The following is a 12,041-nucleotide window of genomic DNA, read 5'->3' as shown; positions in this document are numbered from 1 at the left end:
CCTGGGTGCTTACAAGAACTGTGGACTTTGAGTTGCCCTCATGTTGACAGATGGCTATCAGTTAATGGCTTTTTGGCTGCTAAAACTCCAGAGGAATGTCTGCAACTGTTCCAAAGCATCTCTTCTTGGAGTTCACATGGTTGCCAAGGCTGCATGGCTTGAACTGACTGGTCACTAACTGTTTTGAGAAATATGTATATCAAATCTTCTGTACTATGTTTTTGTTCCTGCTCACTGGAGTTGAAACTCTCGGCCTTTTCATCGCTTCTGGCAAATATCAAATACCTAAAATAATATTTCACACTTGGTAACTTGAGTTTGCTTTCTGAAAGTGTGGGAAAACAAACAAAAACCACCTGACAACCTACTTTAACATTTTGATGTAGATTCAAAGGTGTTCTGCTGTTTTTATCACCACCGTCCTTTTCATTTATCAACACTTGACGGAGCATATCTGAGCTTGGAGTGAGGTGGTGGCAAGTGGATTTGAGTGAGAGATGTCGAGATTCCTGAATCTTCGTGATGCCTTCAAGCAACCACTGATGCCTTAAAAGGAATCTCCCAACTTCAGAGAACTAATTAGCCCTCCCAGGCAAACCTTGTGTGGTATAACCAAAAGGAGACCTGATGAAAGTACGCATTGTTATTTTAATTTCCTGAAACTAATCGCATAACAGGAAGAGTGCAGTCAATCTTTTGCCTGGCTGCTTAGCAAAGAAATCTGATGTAGAGTGGTGAGGGAGCAGCTAGTTGAGGGATTGGTATCTTCGTGAAGCAGAAAAGTATCTGTGACTTATTCTGTGGTCCCTGCCAAGGCGCACCCAACAGCGGTCGCTGAAGTTGTTGCAAGCTGGTAGGCTAAATGCGATACGAACACTTTGGTTCTTCCAGGGAGCCACTTCTCCGTCTTATTTCTTCAATGTCTTGCAAGAGCTGCAGAAGTGAAGTGATTTGGGAGTTAGTTGCATACCAATTCAGAGTGGGTTTCACACCGATTTACTTGTCTGGAAGGGTATGACAAACATTAAACAGCATTGTTGTCCAACAGCATTACTTTAGTAATGACATAAGAACTGAGGGAAGGAAAGGAGCATGGGTTTATCAAAAGATGAGGCAGAAAATAAAGGAGTAGCGAAAGGAAGCAAATTGCAAGCAAGGAGAGGGGACCACGTGTCTAAAGTGCCAAAATGTTTTAGTGAATATAATAGCCTTGGAGAGCTGCTACAGTCTTTCCTCAAAATAAGAGGACTGAGTGTTGGAAGGTTAAAGTTGAGTTGTGCAAGTACAAAAACTGGTACAAATGTGGATTTTACAGCAGGGTAGGGAAGAAAAATGTTCATATTGATAGTGGACCTTGTGGGTGTTGCGTCCATGAGGATCAAACTCATCAATGGTGCTTCCTACTGACTGAAGAAGAGGTGCTGTGGAGTGGCAGCAGCTAAATTATTCATTGCTGTTGAACGGAACTTGTTTTTTATTCTAACTAACAATAAATCACAAAATTACAATGTGGAGAGTTAATGAGTGAGACATAGAAGATGGAAGGTAAATATCTTGGAACATACAGTTAGGCAATATCAGCAGTAAGAAGTAGAGCCTTTCTACACCTAATAAATGTTCTTCCCAAGATATTGGGGAACTGGCTTGCTCTTCACTTTGCGCAGAGAGAGAATTAAAATAAAGGCTTTTCCCCCCATTTCAGTCTTCCTGGTTTAAAAATTTCAGTCTCTAGTTTAAAACAGACAGGGATAATTGCAGACTTTACAAATGGGTAAACAGGCTTCACGTTATCAAACTGAGTTTAGTTGATTGGAGTTGTCTGCTTATTCTAGATGAGAAAAACTTAGATGACTTGGTATGGTTTTTTTCCTTTGCTTGAAGGTTGTACAAATAAGAAACATCTTGGAAGCTATTGCTGATTTTGTCTGCAGGCTATGCTTACTGGTTTTCAAGGTAAAATTTGGGGGCAGGGAATAAAACAATGATTACTATAGAATAGCATTTGAATAGATGGCCGAGGGGAACAATGTGTCATGACTGGAGGCATTTAGTTATAAACTGCATCCAAGTGCCTGTGCCAGGTGGGTTCTACAAGTAATTCTAGATCCTTACCAAATTGCATGACTGTAATAGCCTAGTCTTGTATGTATGTGAAACAAAAATGCTTATACTTGCCTCACTGGGACATCTTATAGCTTAATAGTGCACAGGCCTTCACAGCCACTTGCTCGTGTGAGTGTCTTGCTAGTTTCGTTCTAATTCGGGTAGGTGCCGCTTTATCAGAATCATTGATTAACTCGTAGTCAATTCCCATATCTACTGGCAAGTCTTATGACTTGTTCTTGGGATGCTTGTTTGAATGGAGCTTAAAATTTTCTTCCAAATCTTTGTTAGGACTAAAATTGTGTATGCTAAACCTGACACTTCTGAAGTCAGCGTGTTCTGACTGAAGTATCTGCATGGACCAAGTATCAGCTTGCTTTTGGAGATTTCTTTGGTTATTTCCAGTTGGATTTTTGTGCATTTCTGGGCAAGAGTCCTCTTCCATAGCATCTTGAAGACTTCATCTGGGAGTCTGCTTTGTTGTAGATGTTAGAAAAAGGACTTTCCTTCCTGTGCTCCTACGCTACTTGGGACATGGAGAGGCATCTGTCAGAATGGCCTGACCACTTCTTGGTGAGAATGGCTCACAACCCTAATCCCTGCAATTGGTTACTAAGTTGAAGGCTGGTGTATGCTGAAGTAGGTGCTGTTGAAATGTTAGGATGAACTTTGTTCTCCTTCATTCTGTAGCTTTTCTAAGTCACTGATGGAAGCTAAATCAGTTTCCAAAGATACGAGCTCAGAAACGCTTACATTTAGCAGGCATTTAATATCCAGTAAATTCTGGAATTTCGTGCATCTTACTGATTTTACTGTTCCCACACTAAAATGCATTAATAGTCTTCTGGATCACTTCCCCAGGAAAGAAATGTTATGCTTTGACGTGTGTCAAGGTGGAAACAAAAGCATCTTTGCTTCCATGTTACTGTGTACCAGCAGTTACTTTTAATACTACTTTGTGATGAGATTCAGCTGTGTATTGTACTGAGAACTCTTGACTTTCCTCTTCACTTGGCAAAGTCTTCAGCTGACAAAGGGACGAAAGGGAAAATGAACGCTGTCTGGGCAGGGCAGCTTGCCCTTTCTAGCTTTCAGTGCTTTAAGCCAAGGAAATTACCAAGCGTCTTCTCAATGTTGGGGTTGATTTGTGGGATTGTTGTTTATTTTCGGTTTTGGGGTGGGTATGTGTTTTTTCTTCATAATAAAAGTAATTACATGAATAAGGCCTGGCTTGGATTGTAGGAAAGTTGGTGACCAGTAGTAGACATAATAAAAGTACTCATTACATCAGTTGTAGACCAATTGTAGACCTTTCTGCTCAGAGACAAAGGCTGATTTAAAAGAATTTTGTTGGAATCTCCATGTACTGGAAAATAACTTAATGGGTTAGGGAGATGGGGAGGCACAGGGGTTGAAAGGTACATAATAAAATCGTTCTCTTTCCACCTTGTGCGAGATCAACTGTAAAACTGAAAGCTGTTGTTCACACAACTCAAAGAAATATTCCAGGCTGCCAGCAAAAAAAACTGTTCAGTTTTTAAAAAAGAAAAATGATTGAAGTGGAAAATCCTCATTGACTTTTTTCTATCTTGCAGCTGATTGCAATGCCGTTCTTAAAGCTCTACAGCCCATTTTTCAGGAGCAGGGAATGACAGAAACAGTTCATAACTGGGAAGATAATGGTTATTTAGCAACCTACATCCAAAAAAATGGCAGGTGAGTGGATTTTTCTCCCTATAAGCTTCCTATCTATTCTCTCTTATAAATATTTTTCTCCCTGTATTAGATCATGTTGCAGGGTGCTGGCAGGGCAAACTGTTTTTATCATCATTGTGTATGAAGTGACTAAAATAAAGCAGAGTACTGGTGAGAATCTTGTCCATGTCATCTTGTGATAGGCTGTCAGAGCAGCTGAATTTGTCCAACCCCCTGCCCAAGCAGGGGCACCCCGAGCAGGCTGCCCAGTACTATGCCCAGGTGGCTTTTGAGTATTTCCAAAGAGGGAACCTCTACAACCTGGATCCTCACCAGCCTCTCTGGGCGACCTTGTTTGGTGACCTGTACAGTCAAGTGCTTCCTGATGTGCAGAGGTAACTTCTTGTGCTTCAGCTTATGCCCATTGCCTCTAGTGACTCTGGCACTAGGTACCACTGAAAAGAGCCTGCCTCCATCCTCTTGTACTCCAATATGCCTGTGTCCCTCTTGTACTGAGTAGCCCAGAACTGTAGGCAGTATTCCAGGTGCATCCTCACAAATGCTGAGTAGAGTGGAAGGAGCACTTCTGACCTGTTGGTGTTTTTGGTTTGCTGGTTCCTTTACCTAATGCGGCTCAGGACACTGTTAGCATTCTTAGCAGCAAGGGTGCACTGACTCATATTCAGCTTGGTGTCCAGTAGGGCCCCCAGGTTCTCTTCTGCAGGGCTGCTTTCCAGCTGGGTGACCCCCAGCATGTACTGGTCTCTGTGGTTGTTCCTCCCTGGATGCAGGACTCTGCACTTCTTGTTGAACTCTGAGATTGTCAGCCCATGTGTCCAGCCTGTCCATGTCCCTCTGGATGGCACTGTGGCCCTCTAGTGAGTCAGCCATTCCCTTCAGTTTCATGCCATCCTCAAGTTTACTGAGGGTGTGCTCTACCCGAATTGTTGAGATTGTTAATGAAGATGTTAAACTGGAAAGGACCTAGTACTGACGCCCTGCCCCTGTGGTACACCACTTCTAACTGGCTTCCAGCTAGACATTGCACCCCTGACCACTACTTTCTGGTTCTAGCCATTCAGACAGTTTTTGATCCACCTTACTGTCTGCTCATCCAGCCCATACTTGAACAGCTTTTTTTAAGACTGTTCATGGGGACAAAACAAAACTGAGCATTGGTGTAGTGTGCTCTTGGCAACTGAAAAAAGTTAAGTGACGTTAACATTTCCCATGGTAAAGCATAGCCCTTGTGGTATATCATTGTTGCTCTGAGTATGGGCTTGGGATTTCAGTATACCGGGGAGATTGAATAAATAAAGGAAAGCTACCTACGCTCAGTTCTCTGGATGCTTTTCAGAACTTTTCTCAAGTAGATTACCATATGGGAATCAGGGGAAAGGAGGAGTGGGGAAAACAAGATGCTGTTTCTTGAAAACCCCATGGAATAGATGAGCTTTACTGATTGAACCACTCATACCAACTTCTAAGCAGATTCTTCCTGTGTTTTGTACTGTTATCAAGTGCTTGCCAGCAGCAATGCTTCTTCAATCATCCAGCTTTTCACTGTGTTGCCAAATGCAACTTTTGCACCAGCTTTTGCACCAGAGTAGTTGGCTGTGCTCTTATTACTGTGAGAAGATGAAGATGGGGAGACGGGCCTAGTGGCCTCCCTGTAGGGAAAGAAGAGATGGTCTGTTATGTTGGGTCTTGGTTCTAGATAACCCTTGGCATTGTTTACTGTGCTAAATCCCTCAGACGTCCATGCTGCTGTGGACTCCTGGCTTGTTTCCTGGATTTCTTTAGGGCTACACCAATAGCTTGTCCATGAAAAAGCTGGCAGGATCCTGAGGCTAGTTTTATTCCAGAGACTACTCCCAAAAGACAATGTCAATGAAGCTGTACAGTTTGAGCTGCTTCTGTTGTCATGTCATTGTATCAAGTAGCATTTTTTTCTCTCGTACACCCCTCATGCTGTGCTCCAGGACAAGCAATGCATACAGTCAGCTTCGTGATACAACATACTTTGCCAGTGACTTGAGAGCCCTTGTCACTTCAGATACTTAAATACCAAGGTGTCCAAGTAAGACGTGAAAAGATTTTCTTCTACTGTAGCACTGCTTTTCTTTCCTGAATTGTATATAGGCTGACTTGCTCTACTAGCCCCCATTCAACATGTTGGTTTTAGCAGTTACATATAGAATTTGCCCTTTCTCCCTATAAATATGCAGGTGTAACAAACTTGCCTTTAATTGTTCTCCCTTGTGTATTCTGTGCTTCACTGTATGTATCACTAATCCAAAATGTGTACAGGTTTTCCAACAGGAGTGACTGCTGTCAGCAAGTTTGAGATGGGTTTGCCTATCAAATTACTGTTGTGAGCTTAAATTGGGTACGAATGTTGTCAAATTATATTTCATAATGAAGATGCTTAACAGTCTGATTTTTAGAACTTTGAGAGCTTTTTTCATATAGCACAGGTATTAGAGGCTTGGCTGTTTCCAGATGAGTAATCCAAGAGATCATCCTGAACATATGGTATTGAAGTTTGTGAGGCAGCCTCTCAAAACTGAAGAAGGAAGAACAGCACTGTGCAGAAGAGCTCCTAAGAGGAGATAGCCACTTGAAATGTGAAGTTTTTCCTCTAGTGCAATGCTAAATGTAAACTAATAAAGAGTGGTTATTGCTTTCTTCTGGTATATTAAATGCAGTCTGGACTATGCTGTATTCTAGACTTACTTTCCCTAGAAGTTACACACTTTAGCTAGTTACCTCATTGTCTGTAGGGGTATGAAAGCACTCTTTCCTGTGCTTTGCCAGCCCTGTTGAACAAACAGACTTCCATACGGTTACGCATGCAGGGACGGGCACTCTTTGAATTTTGGGACCTCAGCAGTTTTGTTTCCTTGAGTCGTGTAGTTTTAGTTCCCTCATAGAAATGGTGTATACTTCTTCTATGGCAGCCTCAAACAGCCTATTTCTGTTAATGTCATGTGATGCAGTTAGAGTTAACTGAAACAAGTGAGGGTGTAAATACAAGCTGGGAGCTTTGACAGGTCTAAACCACAAGCCAACTGACAGTTTCACAAAGGGCAAAATGAATTGGTACAGGTATGCATGCCAAAGCTTTGCTAACCAAATGACCTTTGGTTCAGTATTAGTGATTTTACATCTGCTTTTTACTGTGGAGACCTAAAACTACTGTAAGTTTTTTATGCTAATCAGAAACAAGAGAAAACAGTATCTGATACAGCTAGTGAGAAAGTAGCCTGGGAACGGACACTTCCTGGAAGTTAAGTAGCCTGTAGTAGGAAAGTGGAACAAAAATTATGATGAGGTACCATGTCTGAAGTTGCAGTTTTGACATGCACTTTTCTGGTAGGCATGGTGGATAGGGCTGGTTAGAAAACTTCCACAACAAGTGGAAGGGGACTAACTAGGTCACAGATAAAAGATGCATTAGTCAGTGCTATATGGGAGTTGGGGTTTTTGTGAGTATGCACACACAAACACACTTTCAAACCAGCCGAAGATGTCTGAGCCCCTGCAAGATAGATGCACAGCTGTTATAACAAGCTGGGTACTAATCCTAAGAAAAGCAAATGTTTGAGTTGAGATTGTAGATGCTGCTTAGCCATATATTACTATCTGAAGCCTGTGCAGATAACCCCAGTAGCCTGTAGGGTGCCCTGCATCACAGATTGCTGAATTGTGGGCCTGGCTGTTGACAAAACTTTGACAAAGGTACTGTGTGTGAACAGCTCTGTGGAGGGCTGCAGTTGTTGAGTGAATTAGAGCTGATTTAGGGATTAAGCCATGCTTTCCTGTTGTCATTAACAAAGCAACAGCTCCATGTTGTTCTTTTCTGAAGTTAAGTAACCAAAAGTCATGTTTGGCAACTTTACCTGGTCCATTAGCTTAGTGATGTACTCTTGGGGGGGGAGAGAGGGGATGAAAACACAGAGAGCAAACTAATCAAAGGAAGTTCAACTGAAAATATTTTACTAATCAGGTTGTCAAACACAAGTATGAATGAAATATCCATTCATGCTCCAGAGCTGGGCAGGAAATCTCTCACATCAGCCAATCAAGTCATTGTCTGTAGTGAATGAATGAGCTTTTATGTGCTTTCCAAGCTCCAGCAAGCAAGTGCTGCACTGGGGAATGGTAGCATGTGCTAGCTACTGTTCTTTGAGCTCTGGGACCTCAGTGGTTTTGTTTTCCTGAGATGTATGTTTTCAGAACACTTGCAAAAACTGCATATGCCTTTTTAGGGGCCCCTTAAATAGCCTGCTTTCATAAAAGTGTTGCTCTAGTTTGGACTGGACAGTTTAAAAAAAAAAATGATGTGAAGTCTTCATTTTGCCTAATGTATGTGGTACTTTATGGTACAGAGAGATACGGCCTGTTACATCTTAAGGTTTAAAAAAATAAAAGCCAAAGTAAGAAGGTCATTGAAGCTGATACTGTATTGTGGTAGCCTCACTGCTCATAAATGAGTACCCTTCTGTGTACATGTACAGCTATTAGGATTTTCTCTTTATTGTTCTTCAGTCTTCCTCACCCACATCCATCCACTCTAAGGCTTCCCCGATCCCTCTCATGTCATGTTCTGCCTAAAAGCTTTTTAAAAACTCAAAACACGGGAAATCTAGAGCCAGTGTTTCTACAGTACAAGATTGTGTTTTCAAAGGCTTTGACCTCCCATATTTGTACGTCTATCTTAAGCTTCTCTATTCTGTCTGAATCCTGGTGTAGAGAAATGTAATCCTACTGGGCATTCGACTTCACCGTTTGCAGCAGTGCAAGATTTAGCCAGTTGAAGGTGTTTTTTTTTTTGTCACTGAGATGACAATGTTGAATATGTTAACACCATGAGGGGAGGGGTGAGCGTTTTCACTTTTTTGTTTCCAACCTTAGTGTTTTGCTAACCACTGTATGCTAGTGAGCATATTCCAAAGGAGCAGGATGGCATTCCTCGGTGCTGTGCCAGATTAAAATGTTGTTGTTTATTCATTGAATTAGCCAGAGTGCAAAAATGGGCTGGAGAGTCAGAAACAGTTGCTAGGAATCAGCAACAGTTTAGAACTACGAGAGCTTTCATTGCATTAATTTCCTTCTTTTGTAAAAAGGCAACAAGAATAGTCGTGCAGTGAAAAACTGGTTGCTTAATTCCTTAAGGTCCCTTAAGTACTTAGTAATTAAAATGAACAGCATTTAACAACAACAAAAAAGTAGGCTTTATTAAGATAATGTCTTTTTTTTTTTTTTTTTGGTTTTGGAATTTCCTAGTATAAACAGGTTTTCATTTCCTCCCTCATGACTAATTTGACAGGTGGCAACTTTCTTGGCAAGTTATTCTACAAATACTTGAACTATTATGTCAGGACTCCAAGTTAGTCTTTCAGCAGATAAAAGCTTTGCCGGAATGAAGAGGGCTGTTGTAGGTACCAGTCTGTTTATCCAGTTTTGATCCCTAGGGAAAAAAAATCCTTTCCCAAATATGTAGGATTGCAGCATGTCTTACTCCTTGACACAAGGAGCTAAGGCAGGGCATACATTTTGGCTTAAAACAGTTTGATTTCCCTGCTTCTACTTCTTTTTAAGTTCAGACATTTGTCTAAAACTCTTGGTTTCAAACAATTATTTTTTAATTTGTGCAAAATAGTAATGTAGTATTTCTTAACATGTGATGTTCCCAGTTTTTCTGGGTGGCAAGATCCAGTGCTGTGAAGAGCCAGTAAAAGTGTTTCTGTAATCATGATGGCTTTGCATGCAAGCACAAAAAGCCTGGGTATTGCTGTAGAAGATGTATGCAGGTGGAACAGCAGGACCTTGTTACCGTGAGGGCTGTTTCTCATGTGCAGATTTCCTTTCCCAATGGAAAGGAGAGGATCCCTCCTTATTTTTGAGCCTTTTCCTCAGTGCTTTTATGACAGTACATGCAAGCACACATCAAAGGTGGCAGGTGTTTTATTTTGAAACTAAGAACTATTCTGTGAGACAAGAAGCAGGAGGGAATTCTTGTGATGTAAATGTGAATTTTTGCAGCTTGTTTATCATTTGGATTGTAAAGTAATCTTTGCCAAATTTTTATGGGTAGGAAACTGGAACTGTATTACCATGATTCTTTGACATTATGTCCCCCAGTATTATCATAAGAGGTGCTGCTGAAAGCCTTCCTTCACTCATTTTGCTCAGTAGACAGTTGTAACAAAAGCTAAAGTAGCCTTTGCTGCCTGCTGACTTAAGCTAGGAAGTCTGTGGGTTCAGCCTTGGCCTGCTGTTACTGCCTTAATACCACCGATCTGGTCACTTTTCTGAATGCACGCTTGCAGTGTTTAATGATGGTGTGTTCTAGTCCTTACCAGCTTTTGAACTTACTTTGGGCATTGGATTTCCAGCCAGGTGATTTTTAACAAATCTATAACCAACCTGGATATGTATCAATTCCTTTGAGGGTTTTCAAATTTAATTCCAGGTTGTTCAACATAAATTTACTGTCTGAGGGCAGAGATTATTAGCCAGACTTTCAGAACTTGAATTACTGACCGCTGTGTTGCTCCAGTCTGCTCTCTGCCTTTTGTCTCTACTTTCAAGGTGTCAGGACTCCGTTATTTCAGTAGAAGTAACAGCTGGACCCAGTGAATGATGGTTCTGCAGCATTTTTGTCTCTGCACCCTAATGCTATCATACAAGATAAGTCAGAAAGTGTGCAGGTGTGCTTTTTAGGGAAACCCTCATCTCTACCTCTCCTGGCCTCCTACCCCCCCAAAAAGACCCCAAAACAGAGCCAGTAATACTACATACTGAGGAAACTTTTCACGCAGACACAGGGGAAATTAAGACAATGCCAACTGTCAAATCTTATAACAACCACGTGATTTTTTATTTTTTAGGAAAGGGAACTCAAGTCATGGGACAATAAATTTGTTGTTTTGTTGCTTTTGTTTGTGTAAATAGCAACCCCTGAAGTATGGGAATAGCCTAGTAGAAAGATTTTTCCAGCAGTGTGAAGCTTTCTGGTATTGTGCCAGATTCAGAAGGCTTAATAGCAGTGCCATCTAATGAGTTGTAAGGACTCATCTGTCCCTAGTGCCACAGGTCTGAGGGCATGGAGCAGCTCTCTTGGCTTTACCAGAACCTGAGTGGTTGCATCTAGAACCCTCTGGAGTCACCGGTGCTCTTTGCTCACTTCTCCAGTTTTGCTTAGTGCCGTATGTGTGTTTCAGGAAATACACAGGAACTGTAACTTTATTCTTGTAAGGACAACTCCTTCACATGATCTCAAAGGCTGAGCAAGGAGAATTCATAGCTCAGAAGTTGTCCCAGTTTTTCTGTGGCTATTAGGGAGTAATTTTGAGGAGCACCTCTGGAAGTAGACTGAATTTACCAGATAGAATGGATAGAATGGATAAAATGGGAGATGCAGACTGAAGTGGGACTGGATAGATGGACTTCTCGAGGGAAGAACTCACTTAAGAAAATGTCCTACTTCACTGAGACATACCAGCTGGATACTTGCTCGCTGTGTGCATTGAGTATAGATGGTAGGATTTTCACCAGAGCTGTCCTTTGCAGCAGCTGCTCTGTACCAAGTACAAAGATAAATTAGGAGAAGCAAGCAAGTAATTTGAATCCATTTGGTTCAGTGGGGTGTAAAGCCATGGAGAGAAGTGCTTAAAAACTCAAAAGACCAGTAGAGACTTGGGGGCAAGAAGGCGTGTTCCTCTTTTTTAATTTTAGTAGCTGTGTCCTGTTGGTACTGATGAGAACACCAGCTTAAATTGCAAGATGTTGCAATTTCTGTGCATAGCCTGAAGTGGCCCAGTGTGAAACGTACTGAACTGTATAAGCCACCAGTGAGTGGGACAGTGTGCTAAAACACTCAGGTAAGCCTGCTAAAGTTCAGAATAGCTTCCCCTGCTTTGCCTTAGTTTTTGGCAGTACAGTAGAATGAGCTTGGCCAGTTTTCCCTGAACACTTTCATATATAGCCTGTACAACAGAAAGAAAAAGCTGCCCTGGGCATGTTTGAATGCTGAAAATACCTATACTGCTGTTCTTCTGATTAGCTCATAAACCTCGTCTCTTACATGGCAGAACTCTAGCTGGTAGTTAAAAACAAGACCACAAACAACAGAAGGACCTGTGTTTACTCCTTGACTATTATCTGTTCATCCTTTCATTAGGATAAACGAGCTATTTTATTCTATGCAGGAGTAATTTCCTGATAGGGGTTTTGGG

The 12,041-nt window shown here is 41.5% G+C and overlaps 1 protein-coding gene across 2 annotated transcripts in view; it reads left to right on the top strand.

Annotated features, from left to right (window-relative positions):
- The window catches only part of SMS (spermine synthase), a 49,101-nt gene that overhangs the window by 11,825 nt on the left and 25,235 nt on the right, over positions 1-12,041 (top strand). For both annotated transcript variants that reach the window (XM_035310970.1, XM_035311649.1), the window contains exon 2: positions 3,699-3,819. In XM_035310970.1, coding sequence (XP_035166861.1) covers positions 3,699-3,819 — 121 coding nt within the window. The remainder of the gene's footprint in view (positions 1-3,698; positions 3,820-12,041) is intronic.

The sequence above is a fragment of the Oxyura jamaicensis genome, chromosome 1 (genome assembly GCF_011077185.1).
Source record: "Oxyura jamaicensis isolate SHBP4307 breed ruddy duck chromosome 1, BPBGC_Ojam_1.0, whole genome shotgun sequence".
Lineage (NCBI taxonomy): Eukaryota > Metazoa > Chordata > Aves > Anseriformes > Anatidae > Oxyura > Oxyura jamaicensis.
The sequence above is the reverse complement of the archived record's forward strand: the minus strand, read 5'-3'. Positions and strand labels throughout refer to the sequence as shown.